Source organism: Cervus elaphus, chromosome 13 (assembly GCF_910594005.1).
Source record: "Cervus elaphus chromosome 13, mCerEla1.1, whole genome shotgun sequence".
Lineage (NCBI taxonomy): Eukaryota > Metazoa > Chordata > Mammalia > Artiodactyla > Cervidae > Cervus > Cervus elaphus.
The window spans coordinates 31,885,425-31,899,431 of record NC_057827.1 but is presented as its reverse complement, the minus strand read 5'-3'; the positions used below and the strand labels follow the sequence as shown (position 1 = coordinate 31,899,431).

General features: G+C 41.1%; 1 protein-coding gene across 8 annotated transcripts in view; it reads left to right on the top strand.

Annotated features, from left to right (window-relative positions):
* Positions 1-14,007, top strand: part of TJP1 (tight junction protein 1) — a 260,221-nt gene that overhangs the window by 197,660 nt on the left and 48,554 nt on the right. For all 8 annotated transcript variants that reach the window (XM_043922067.1, XM_043922071.1, XM_043922066.1 and 5 more), the window contains 2 exons: positions 3,510-3,634; positions 4,567-4,669. In XM_043922067.1, the coding sequence (XP_043778002.1) occupies positions 3,510-3,634; positions 4,567-4,669 (228 nt within the window). The remainder of the gene's footprint in view (positions 1-3,509; positions 3,635-4,566; positions 4,670-14,007) is intronic.

The window sequence follows — 14,007 nt, the reverse complement described above, 5'->3', positions numbered from 1 at the left end:
TGGGGGAGGGATAGGCTACCCACTCCAGTATTCTTGGTCTTCCCTTGTGGCTTAGCTGGTAAAGAATTCGCCTGCAATGCCAGAGACCTGGGTTCGATCCCTGGGTTGGGAAGATCCCCTGAAGGCTACCCACTCCAGTATTCTGGCCTGGAGAATTCCATGGACTGTATAGTCCATGGGTTTGCAGAGAGTCAGACATGACTGAATGACTTTCATTTTCATGCTATTATAAAATCACAGTGGATAAAATATCCATTCAAAGTGCAGAATGGGCCAGTGGATGGGTGTTCATGTAACAACAAATACAGAAGGTCCTCTCTGTCATTTTCAGATTGCACACTACAGCCTCCTATTCAGAAACTGTCACTTACTGATATAAAATGAAATGTGAATATCCATCATTACCTTAAAGACTTTCTAAAGTAACTCCTCTCCTTTTCAAATAATGTGTGTGGGAAAAAAAGGAAATAATAAAACAGATTGAAAGCGTCTTCTTGATTCGCCCTCCTACCCGCCACCCCTTGGTCGTGAATGTTGGATTTTGTCAGAGGCCTTTTCAGGGTCTATGAATTTAATCTCTGAATTTTCTTTTTTCCCCTAGTTTTACTAGTATATAACTCTTTATATAATGGCTTTCCTAATACACCACTTTTGGAAATAAACCACCTTTTCATGATGTATTTGTGTGATGTAGGCTTTTAAAAATGGTGTTAGGCTGTACTGTTTGGAGGGGGCTCTGTCTTGATCATGGGGAGTCATTATCACATTTAGATGTCAGTGTTGTTATTGCTTCTTGAGAAGAGTTCAGAAATCTCCCTTTAATGTTAGAATGCTCTGGAACGATTCATGGAGCACCAGGGCTCTCTGGACATTGATGTGTTGGTGGAATTCCCCTGTGAAATATCTGTGCCTGGTATTTTTTGTGAGATAATTCCCTCGTAACTATCTCTGTTTCCTTCCAGTAACTGGTTTGTTTAAACTTAATTTCTAATAGAGTCAGTTTCAATAATCTATATTTCCTTACAAAATTTTCCATTATCTAAGTTATCCCATTCATTTGAATTTGTTGTGTAGTCTCTTCTGTTTTCTAGTTGTGTGCTAATAGTTGTTTTCTTTCTAACCATTTCCTGTTTTATTTATTTTTGAAATTTGAGCACTGTGTCTAGCTGTTTTGAAATTTGGATATTCTGTTTTTTTTTAATTATACCAAAGGTAATGGTTTTGTGTAGTGATTTGCTTTGTCTTATTTTGGAGACATAGATTCAGGTAGTTGCCTTTACTTCGGCCACTCAGATGTTTTTCTGTTTTGTTTTTCGCATTAGCCCTTTTTTGGGGGGTGGGGAGGACAGTAGGTTTACTGTAATGTAATTCACATATTATTCAATTCACCCTTTAAAATGTATAATTTAGTGACTTTTTAGTTTAGTCACAGAGCTGTAGGACCATCACCAGTCACTTGTTAAACATTTCATTCCCCTAAAGAGAAATAATGTACTCATAAGCCATTCCTCCCCCATCTCTCCACCCGCCTCAGTTCAGTTGCTCAGTCGTGTCCGACTCTCTGCGACCCCATGAATCACAGCAAGCCAGCCCTCCCTGTCCATCACCAACTCCCATAGTCCACTCAAACTCATGTCCATCGAGTCGGTGATGTCATCCAGCCATCTCATCCTCTATCATCCCCTTCTCCTCCTGCCCCCAATCCCTCCCAGCATCAGGGTCTTTTCCAATGAGTCAACTCTTCTCATGAGGTGGCCAAAGTACTGGAGTTTCAGCTTCAGCATTAGTCCTTCCAATGAACATCAAGGACTGATCTCCTTTAGGATGGACTGGTTGGATCTCCTTGCAGTCCAAGGGACTCTCAAGAGTCTTCTCCAACACCACAGTTCAGAAGCATCAATTTTTCGGCACTCCGCTTTCTTCACAGTCCAACTCTCACGTCCATACATGACCACTGGAAAGTGAAAGAGGAGAGTGAAAAAGTTGGCTTAAAGCTCAACATTCAGAAAACTAAGATCATGGCATCTGGTCCCATCACTTCATGGGAAACAGTTGGGGAAACAGTGGAAACAGTGTCAGACTATTTTTCTGGGCTCCAAAATCACTGCAGATGGTGATTCCAGCCATGAAATTAAAAGACGCTTACTCCTTGGAGGGAAGGTTATTACCAACCTAGATAGCATATTAAAAAGCAGAGACATTACTTTGCCAACAAAGGTCCATTCCACTGGCCCTCAGCAAATCACCAGTCTACTTTTCCTTGTAGATGTTGGTCTTTTTTGAAAATCTCATATAAGAACTATTGTATGATATGTGTGTGGTCTCTTGTAGTTGGCTTCCTTTAGATAGCATTGTTTTCCAAGTTCCCCATCTTGTAGCACATATCAACACTATACTCCTTTGTGTTGCAGATAGGAGTTCACTTTATGGATAGACCATGTCCATCAGTTGATGAACATTTGGGTTGTTTCCCTTTCTGGCTGTTAAAGATGCTGCTGTGTGTGAGTGTGAATGTCTCTGCGTGCACGCGTATTCATTTCTCTTGGGAGTACACCTAGGAGTGGAATTGCTGGTGTTTATTCTCTTTGAAGAAGAGTTTTCCCCTTCTTCCTCCTCCTCGGCTGTTTCAGTAGACTCTGGGGTGCAAGAGGTCATGATGGACCCCTCTCTGGTGGACATCATCTTGTGGACAGGACGGCTGTGGAAGAACATGACACCTTTGTCCTCAGGTGGTCTGAGTTATGGAGCACAGAAGGACATTATGTGAACACGTGACCCCTGACTCACTGATTCTGGAGCCCTTGGAAAATGCTGGGTGTTTGCTTAGATGACTCTGAATACTCTACTCATTTCCTTTGTAGCAAATGTGTGGCTTTCTTGGATATCAGGCTGTTTTTACATAACTTGGAACTATTGACTTTTCTCCGTGCTGGACCTTCTTTAGTCATGGTAAAGATTTTCAGCTTATTTAGAAGTTATTAATTCATTATAATTTTATTTAATTAGAAATATAATAAACATGCTTGATATATATATATATAAATAAACATGCTTGAAAGTTAATGGACTTTCTGTTGAATACAGTGTACAAAGACATTATAGTGTATTATTTCAATAGAGATTCTTAGTGTAAGTGAAGGAAGTTGATTTTCACATCTACTGGTATTATATAAAATAGCTTCTGATGTATATGCTTATTAAAACTGTCATTCTATGAATTGTTTGCCAGTGTTTGTGGGGCACCACCAATTCCCTCAGGAAACTTTCTGATAAGCAAAAAGGAACTGAGAATTTCAGTTTTGAGAATTTTTAAGTGTGTTCTGGTTCTTAACATTGGCGTGGTTGGCAGTTTTCAGTTTTCTGTTCCACTCAGCATTACATTCATTAAGAGCTGCGTTCCCATACCAGAATCGCTCATCCTCATGCGTGGAAAGCGAGGAGTGTTTTGTATAGGACTGATTGTAGAGGATGTCCTAATAATGACATTTTACTCTTAATTGTTACTTCAGGCTCCTGGATTTGGATTTGGAATTGCAATATCTGGTGGAAGAGATAATCCACATTTCCAGAGTGGGGAAACCTCCATCGTGATATCAGACGTGCTGAAGGGGGGGCCTGCGGAAGGACAGCTGCAGTAAGTGCGCTTCTTTCTCCTTGTGGGCACAGGTCACAGGGACTCTCCTGCCCTCTGCCACCAGCATGTCATGCTAGTGATGCCTCTAAATTAATATGTGTTTATGCTTATCTGTCATAAATGGAAAACTAGTTTCACTTACCATAAGTAGGTCACTGTAAAAAATAAAGATAGTGAAAAGAAAACTTGTCTCAGTTTGGAGTAGAATCTAGTCTTCAGGAGCTGCTCACCAAGAGTCTTACCATTTCTTGTTAAGCAGGAAGATTAGAAAGATTGAAAAGAGGCAAAAAATGCACTTGCAAAAACATGAGTATGATTAGGAGGACTGAAAGAAAACTGGAAGGAGAAAGGCTTTGTCTTTAAAGATAGAATAATTTTTTCCAGACTTACGACCTAGTATCATTGAATGCATGTAACTGTACCAGTAGAAGTCATCTTGTGTGCTGTAGTACTTGATCAGGGTTTCCTAGGTGGATCAAGTGGTAAAGATTCTGCCTGCGAATGCAGGAGACCCAGGTTCGATTTGTGAGTCAGGAAGATCCCCTGGAGATGGGAATGGCAATCCACTCCAGTATTCTTGCCTGGGAAATCCCATGGACAGAGGATTCTGGCGGGCTACAGCCCAGTGGATTGCAAAGAGTTGGATATGACTTGGCCACTGACCAACAACAGCAGTATACCTGTTCAATCCTTTCAGGAACCTTTGTATTAATAGGTAAATAATAAATGACCTGTGGTTAGTTACTTGGTAAACATTTCTTGTGGGTGAACTGAAAGAAAATAGTTGTACATTTTTATAATTATTGATCTGAAGATAGATTAATTAGCCCATAATGGGAATATCTTTTTAAAATCCTATCTTGAAAACACCTTTATAAACTTATCTGTGTGATTTTGTTTAACATGTTGTTTTGACCATTTTTCTGCTTTAGGGAAAATGACCGAGTGGCAATGGTTAATGGCGTCTCCATGGATAATGTTGAGCATGCATTTGCTGTTCAGCAACTAAGGAAAAGCGGGAAAAATGCAAAAATTGTAAGTGTTTTTACCTCTGACTTTATAAAGGTACCAGCTGTACTGTTGATATGTTTTTGGTGTTTGATTTCATTCCTCCCATTTAAGAAAATAAAATCTGGGACAGTAGTTCAAGGTTAGTTATTTACCCACACAGCACCTCTTCTGATACTGGTGGTGTGTTTTGTCACTAGTGTGTATTTTCTCAAAGCTCAGATTCCAGGATTTTTTTGATTTTAGAGAAAGGAAGGAATTCCTGTTTAAATAGTTACTTCTTTATGGTTTAATATTTCCTTTTTTAAAAAACACTTAAATTAGATGGAATCTTGACATATAATCAGTTTAGTCTATAGCCCTATTTTTCTCTTAACAGGATTTGTTTAATGGGTAAATTTTATGTCATCCCTTAAACACATACAATGTTGCTACCTTGTTACTGTGCTACATTTTGAGGAAAGAGAGTGGTAAGGGTTGTTTTGTTCCAGTTGTTCAGGGTACTTTTGTTGTTTTTTCATATGTTTGCTAGGCTCTTACTTCATATTTAAGAAGTTGTTTTTTTCCCTGTTTTTCTTGTTTTTAGTAAGAGACAAAAGTTCAGTAATCTCTCAGTAACTGGCCTCAAATCACAGTTAAAACTAGGCAGTTGTGACAGAGAATGGATCTAATGTTAAAATCCTACTTTAAAAAAATTATATCTACATAGAGACTTCCCTGGCTGTTCAGTGGTTAGGTCTGTGTGCTTCCACTGCAGGGCATGGGTTCAGTCCCTGGTCGAACTAGATGCCCACACGCATGTGGCCAAAAAAATACATACATGTTTATTTCTACATAGAGGAGCACCTTAGCTGCTTTGATGCCCCGCTTCTTCTTCATCTAAACTCTGAAATGCCTGATTGAGGTTCTATGAGGCCTTGGCTCCTGTGTATGGAGCAGAAGGCAGAGACTGTCCTGCCCTGTCCCTTGAGAATCTTCTGCTTTGCAGCAGACTGGCTGAACCACAGTGGACCCAGCAGAGAGGAGAGAACTGGAGTGAGGAGGCCTGCCTTGGTATGACCTCTGGGAGCTGTGCCGAGAGCCAGAGAGAGGGGTGCTTCCTGAGGCTGCCCTCACCCCCAGTCGGAGGCACTCTCACTGGGTGCAGGCTGCCATGTCCACTGGTGTGGACACTCTGCAGCAGTGTCCCTACTTTTCTCATGGCAGCGCTGCCAGTGTTCAGTTACCGCATTCCAAATGACAGGCAGCTTCTAATGTACTGGTGTTTTCACAACTTTCATTGTAGTTGTGTTTTTACAGCTGTAACTCTGATGTTGTCTTAAAGTGTGTTTCATGTGCAGACTGGCTAGTTGATGGTAGTTTTTTCACAGTTTTTATAACATGAGATTGTGGTGTTTACAGAAGCAAATTGCTAATTTTTGTAACTGTTGGTTTTTATAAATTGAATAAGTGTTCTTTGGTTGAGTTGCTGCATATTCCAGTTGAGTACCTTAGATAAATTGAGTTTTTCCTCCTGTACCTGAAGTTATGGGCTTTAGCTCCAACTTCATTCTTCTGGAATATAGAACTGTTTTGTTTTTTCATGCAGAATGTTTAGTATGTATGCTCCACATCAATAATACATCCAGGAAAATTGTTACCTGTACTCCAGACTTTCTCACCATAGAAATGATTTGAAAGAAGCAATGATTTTCTATTATGTGTTTGAAACAGCACATGTACGAAGCAGCCTGAGTTTTCCTCTCCCTGTGCTTGGCTGCGTAATTTGGAAAGGTGGACTTAAGGTTATGCAAGTATTTTTACTCTTCAGGGAGAAGCTGTAGAGGGTTGGTTGGAATTCTGTTCAGTCAGCAAAGGGTAGTTGTTCACTTCTGCATCTAAAGAGAGTGGATCATGTCATCTGTTGATGCCAAGTTTTTCATCCCTGTTTGAGGATAAAACCATAGTATCTTAGAATGTGGCCTTTCATTGCAGGATGTCTTTACCTCCAGCCATAACAAGAACTTCAGATCTTATATATGCTCCCCACCCCTGCCCAGTTCTGAGTAACCAGCTTCTTCCCTCCTGCTTTCTGATCTACTGGTCTTCCTTCTTCCCTGTTCTCTTACATATTTATGGTTGTCAGTTTATATCTTTCCATAAACTAAGACCACCACCACCCTCCGCCCCCCGGGTGTTAGGCTCAGTAAATTTCTTTTCCACTGAATTAAAATCTTAGAACTCCTTTGATAATATAACTACCATAAATGGGCTTCATTTTGTTTAACAGTAGGTGAAGAGAAGATAGAAAAAGTATTTATAGCGTACTGAACATGTATAATTTTTACTAAAATTCTGAACATAGCAAAAAAAGCATTATGAAGTGAATGGGCAGAAACTTTCCAGAGATGAGCTATGTGAACTCTCAGTCGAGTGTGTGAATGCATGGCTGTGTAGTGTCTCAGTGTGTGCACACCTCACTCTTCCTCCCCTGCTTGCTCATGGGCGTTTAAGTGTCCAGCTCCCACAGGTATTTTTTAAAAGTTGTGTTAAGGATCGTCATCTTCTACCTGCTTGTTCAGTTCCTTTTCTTGGGAGTGGCTTTTTGGAGTCAGGTGGCATGAATGACTTGAGGTACATGGGTTGCTGTTTTGCCAGTCAGAGAACCAGTAAGATTTTGAGAGAGTCCAGTTTCATCAGCCCTTGACATCTCTGCCAAACTGATGGACTAAACTTATGTCAAAGAGGAGTCTTATCTTTTTTTTTTGGCTGTGCTTGATCTTCATTGCTGCACTGGCTTTCCCTAGTTGGGGCGAGTGGAAGGTACTCTAGTTGTGGTGCCCAGGTTTCTCATTGCAGTGGCTTCTCTTGGGTCAAATGAGGATTTTTAAGTTACAGGTGGATTTGATCATCATGTGGTGTGTATACTTCCCGTGATGTTTCTTTGCCTGTTCCTGTCCTTTGCCCTTCCATCATGATGCTGTCACACTAGTGTTTCTATATTAAGGTGATTAGCCTTTTGTTGTATATACAACATATGTTGTTTTTCCAATTATTTTTTGAGTGTGTGTAAGTTTATGGTATTTTTTGGTTTCTTTTTCTGTTACCTTGTTTCATCATGAAATGTTTTCGTTTTTATCCTGTCATATCTGTCAGACTTTTACTTGACTCTGCCTTTGGTGCTTACAGAAGTCTAAGCCTTTGGTGCTTAGCAGAGTTATAAAAGTGTGTATCTTATGTTTTATTCTGGTACCTATGTAATTTCATTATTTTATTTTATATTTGAATCTTTTCTTCAGCTAAGCTGTTTTGAAGTAAGCATTTTCCCCCAATTTTTGTGTCAAAATTTTCAGAGTTGGGACTTCCTGGCAATTCAGTGATTAAGGCTTGTTAGCCTTCCAGTGCAGGGGGTGAGGAAGGGGTCAGTCCTTGGTCAGGGAGCTAAGATGCCACATGCCTCGAAGCCATGAAACCAAATCATAAAACAGAAGCAAGACTGTAACAAATTCAGTGAAGATTTTAAAAGTGGTCCTCATCAAAAAAAAAAAAACCTGAGAAAATACTTGTGTTAAAATCAGGCATGATCAGCAAGCCTTTGTGGGTTTATTCATAGTAAAATGGAGAATCATAGCAGGATTGGATATTTTTCAGTGAGTTAAACACTTACTGGGTGCAAATACTTCTCAGGGAACTTGAATTTCAGCAGGCTCCATGGGGAGGTACACATGGTCATCAGCATAATGCACATAACCAGAGATGGAGAGGGCTTCAGGCACAGATTTCAGAGTGGTGTATACTCACTGTCCTAGGGGAATGATAGGGAAGGCTTTGAGGACTCCATTGGTTACTTTGTTTTTGTTTATACCATGTGTGTGTGTGTGTACACGCACGCTCAATACTGTGTGTATACCGTGTGTGTGTGTGTGTGTGTGTGTGTGTGTGTGTGTACGCGCGCACTCAATAACTTCAGTCCTGTCCAATTCTTTGTGACCCTATGGACTGTAGCACACCAGGCTCCTCTGTCCATGAGATTCTCCGAGCATGCATACTAGTGTGGGTTGCCATGCCCTCCTCCAGGGGATCTGTCCAACCTACGGTTTGAACCTGCATCTCCTGCATCGCAGGCAGATTCTTTACCCACTGAGCCACCTGGGAAGCCCTGTTTATATCTTGTTGTTGTTGTTGTTCAGTTGCTGAGTTCTGTCTGACTCTTTGCCACCCCATGGACTGCAGCACACTAGGCTTTCCTGTCCTTCACCATCTCCCAGAGTTTGTTCAAACTCTTGTCCATCCAGTCAGTGATGCCATCCAACCATCTCATCTTCTGCCACCCTCTTTTCCTCCTGCCTTCTATCTTTCCCAGCATCAGGATCTTTTCTAGTGAGTCAACTCCTCACATCAGGTAGCAAAAGTATTGGAGCTTCAGTATCAGTCCTTTGAATGAATATTAAGGGTTGATTTCCTTTAGGATTGACTGGTTTGATCTCCTTGGTTTCCAAGGGACTCTTAAGAGTCTTCTCCAGTACCACAGTGTAAAAGCATCAGTTCTTCGGTGCTCAGCCTTCTTTATGGTCCAACTCACATACCCACATGACTACTGGAAAAACCATAGCTTTGACAATATGGACCTTTGTCCGCAAGGTGACATCTCTGCTTTTTAATAATGCTATCTAGGTTTTCCATAGCTTTTCTTCCAAGGAGCAAACGTTTTTAAATTTCAAGGCTGCAGTCACCATCTACAGTGTTTTTGGAGCCCAGGAAAGTAAAATCTGATACTGTTTCCGTTTTTCCCCATCTATTTGCCATGAAGTGATGGGACTGGATGCCATGATCTTAGTTTTTTGAATGTTGAGTTTTAAGCCAACTTTTTCACTCGCCTCTTGTTCCTCTCCTCATCAAGAGGCTCTTTAGTTCTTCACTTTGTGTCGTTAGGGTGGTGTCATCTGCATATCTGAGGTGGTTGTTATTTCTCCCAGCAACCTTGATTCCAGCTTGTGATTCATCCACAAGCTGGATGGATATGATTACCTTACTAGGCAGCAGTTGAAGATCGAAGTGGTAACAGAATAGCTTCTAATACCAAATGTAGGAGGTGGAAATAGAGACGAGACTCAGGGAGGCAGTTAGGGGTGCCTTACAGGGAATGTTGCCGAGAAGGGCTCAGCAGGGCAGTACTGGGAGCAGCAGCACTGGCAGCCTTTTCTGTGTTCAGCACAGGCCTTGGCTGCCTGTCCTCTCCACATGCTAGCATCTTGCTCCTTGCTGACCTTCAGCTTCAATGTTACTCCTTCTGAGAGGCCTTCTCTGATCACTCTTGGTGGTCAGAAGGTATGGTATTAAGTGTGGAGCAGCCCTTGAATAAAATCAGTCACAAAAAGAAGAGAAAAGATGATGACTTGGAAATGAGTAGCACATGCATATGCCAGTTAGTAGGCAGAGGACAGACTGGAGGTAAATAGGGTGGTACCTGGGGCAGGGGGTGGTAATTGATGAGGAAAGGTCATGCAGGAGGGGAGGGATAAGAATAAGCTCCTCTGAAAGTGTGTTGCTCATAAGGAGGAGGATGGACTTGTCTTTGAGACCAAGAAGGAAGACTAAATAAATGAGATACTGAAAACATGTAGGAGTGGAGGGGATGTGAAGTGACTGATCTCTGGAAATCAGCCCAGATGAATGATGTCTCAGAACAGTTTGGGGCACCCTTGTTAGTCGATTCCACAGAATCTAAGGCAGCCAGAGGTAGATGAGAGTATTGCTGAAGAAATGAAAGGATTCTTTGAAGTAAGATGAATTTGTAGGGGATGACGTCATCATAGAGTAGGGGAATGTGGCCACCCAAAGGGGACCTAGCACAGGATCATGGTTTGTCCTGGCACACGACCAGCCTTATTGAGACACAGGTGACAGCCAACACTGTGCAAGTTGAAGGGGTGCAGCAGGTTGATACGGCTTCATGGAATGATGACCATGGTATGTGCAGTGAGCATCCATCACCTCATAGAGATACAAAATTAAAGGAATAGAAAAAATTTTTTTCTTTGAGATGAAAATGCTTATAATTTAGTCTTATCAACTTTAATTATATTTGTTATGTTTCCATGACACCCCCTACTACTCATTTATCTTATAAAGGGAAGCTTAACACTTTCTGATTTTCTTCATCCAATCCCCCACCACCTTTATAACCACAAGTCTGACCTCTTTTTCGATAAATTTGTTTGTTTTTGGAGTATACTTGACCTACAACACTGTGTTAGTTCCTGTTTAACGACACAGTGATTCTGTATTTCTCTACATTTCAAAGTCACCAAGATAAGTCTAGCTACTGTTATGTCACTACACAAAGGTATTACATAGTTACTGTGTTTCCCACACCATACATTTCACACCCATGACCCATTTATTTTGCAACTGGAAGTTTGTACCTCTTGGTTTCTCTCTTCTGTTTCTCTCCTCCTCTGGCAACCACCCATTTCTTCTCTGTATCTGTAACTCCATCTCTATCTTGTTAGGTTTGTTCATCTGTTTTTTAGATTCCACATATTATTTTACTTAACATAATGCCCTCCAGGTCCATTCATGTTGTTGCAAATGGCACAACATTATTCTTTTTCATGGCTCAATAGTACTCGTGTGTGTGTGTGTATCAAATCTTCTGTATCAATTAATCTATTGATGGACACTTGCATTGCCTCTGTTTCTTAGATATTGTAAATAATGTTGCAGTGAACATAGGAGTGCAAATGTCTTCTCTCTTTTCTTAATTTTTTTGGCCTTGTGGCATGTAGGATCTTAGTTACCTGGCCAGGGATTGAACTTGAGCCTCCTGGTGTGGAAGGTGAGCCCTAACCATTGGACCACCAGGGCATTCCCATAAACATCTTTTCTGTTTAGTGCTTTTGTTTTCTTTGGATAAATAGGAGTGGAATTTGCTGGATCATGTGGTAGTTCTATTTTTAAGTTTTTGAGATGGGTTTATGCTATTTTCCATAGTGGCTGCACCAGTTTCCATTCCCACTAGCAGAGCATGAGTATTTCCCTTTTCTCCATATTCAGCACTTGTCCCTTGTCAACGCTCATCATTTGCCCTTGTTTTTTTAATAATTGCTATTCTAACAAGTGGGAGGTGATATCTCATTGTGGTTTTGATTGGCATTTCCCTGAATATTAGTAATATCAAGCATGTTTTTGTGTGCCTGTAGCCATCTGTGTGTCTTCTTCAGAAAGATGTCTATTCAGACCCTTTGCCCAGTTTTCAATCAAGTTACTGATTTATGTATTTGTTGATACTGAGTTTTGTAAGTTCTTGGTATATTTTGGATATTAACCCCTTATGGGTCATGTCATTTGCAAATATCTTCTCCCATTTTGTCAGCAGCCTTTTCGTTTTGATGATTGTTAACTTCACTGTGTAAAAGCTTTTTAGTTGGGTGTAGTTCCATTTGCTTATTTTTGTTTTTCTTTCCCTTGCCTGAGGAGGCAGATCCGTGTACTGCCTGTGTTTTCTTCTAGGAGTTTTATGGGTTCAGATCTTACATTTAAATCTTAATCCATTTTGAGTTTATTTTTTGTGTGTGGCGTGAAAGAAGTCCAGTGGAATTCTTGTACATGTAGCTGTCCTGTTTTCCCAGCACCATTTATTGAGGAGGCTATATATTCTTGCCTCCTTTGTCAAGGATGAATTACCTGTCTAAGTCTGGATTCATCTTCCAGGGCTTCCTGTTCTGTTCTAGTGATTTATGTGTCTGTTTTGGTGCTAATGCCATGCTGTTTTGATGGCTGTAACCATGTAGTATAGTTTGAGATCTGGACACATGTTGCCTCCAGCTTTATTCTTCATTTTCAGGATGATTTCTGGGTTTGTTTGTTTGTTTTTCCTTTCAGTCTTTTGTTTTTCCATACACATTTTAGAGTTACTTGTTCTGTTGAAAATGTACTGAATATGTAGATTGCTTTGGGTGGTGTGGTTAATTCTTCCAGCCCATGAACTTGATGTAGCTTTCCATCTTTGCCTCTTGTCTTCAGTTTCTTGCGTCTGTGTCTTTCTATTTTCTAAATATAGGTCTTTTATCTCCTTAGTTAGATTGTCTCCCAGGAATTTTATTTTCTGATGTAATTTATAAATGGGATTGTTTTCTTAATTTCTCTTTCTGATAGTTTGTTGTTAGTGTATAGAAATGCAACAGATTTCTGTATATTAGTTTTTTATTCTGCAACTTTGCTGAACTTATCAATGAGCTCTGGTAGTTTATTGGTAGTGTCTTTAGGATTTTCTTTGTGGTATCATGTCATCCTCACACACCAACAGTTATCCTTCTTCCTTTCCAGTTTGGATTTCTTTTTCTTGTCTGATTACTGGAGCTAAGACTTCCAATAGTACTTTGAGTGAAAGGGTGACACTGGGGATCCTTGTCTTAGAGAAAGTGCTCTCAGCTTTACACCACTTGGTGTGATGTTAGCTGTGAGCTCATATATGACCTTTTTCATGTGAGCTCTGTTTCCTCTATATGCACTTAGTTGAGTTTTTTTTCAATCATACATGGATATCAGATTTTATTAAAAAGCTCCGTGGCCAGGGTCCTGGTGTCCGCCTGCTGGTGGTGGGTAGAACTGGGTGGATGGCTGTGTGGCCAGGGGTCCTGGTGTTGGCCTGCTGGTGGATGGATTCAGGGTCCTGTGTGTCCAGGACTAGTGCCCAGGGTAGGCAGGCTGGTCCTGGGGTCTCTGGCCACAGGGCCCTGGGAGTACAGGGGCTGGTGCTGGCCTTCTGGGGCAGCTAGGTCCTGACTCAGCCGGCTCAGGGCAGTGGGGTCCTGGGGCTGGAGAAAATCATTTAAATACCCAAGACTGACATCTCGTCAAACTTGGTAAGAAGGCTGTTGAAACTAGGAGAGAGTTGATGGACTTAGGAGAACAGGAGGGCATGGAGAAGTCAGAAAGAAGATGGACAGGTAAGAGTTTTAGTAGATAATGGTGTCAGAAGTAGAAGACGAGGAGTGTTCCTCAAGGAGATCTTGCAGATCTCTGATGAGAGCAAGTGTACACAGTGTGGGGAGACAGGGTGCAGGCCAGGGAGTAGGCGGCCCCTTTGTGAGCAGATAGTGCACACAGACCTTGATCTTCCGGAAAGTGAGGGAAAGAAATGGACAGGAAAACTTAATCAGCACCAGAGCCAGCCAGGAAAAAAGCCAAAAGACGTTCATACCTGGACCAGAAGTTACACATTTTGGAGAGAGAATCTGAGAGCAGTTTATGTTGATAAACTATCATGAAGTTATTAGGTCCCGCATACTCGTCCAGTGTTAGTGCAGAGGTGCAGTGAATTTGCCTCTTAGAGTTCCCACAGGACACTTGTGGTCCTTGGTACTGATGGATTCTGAAGCTTG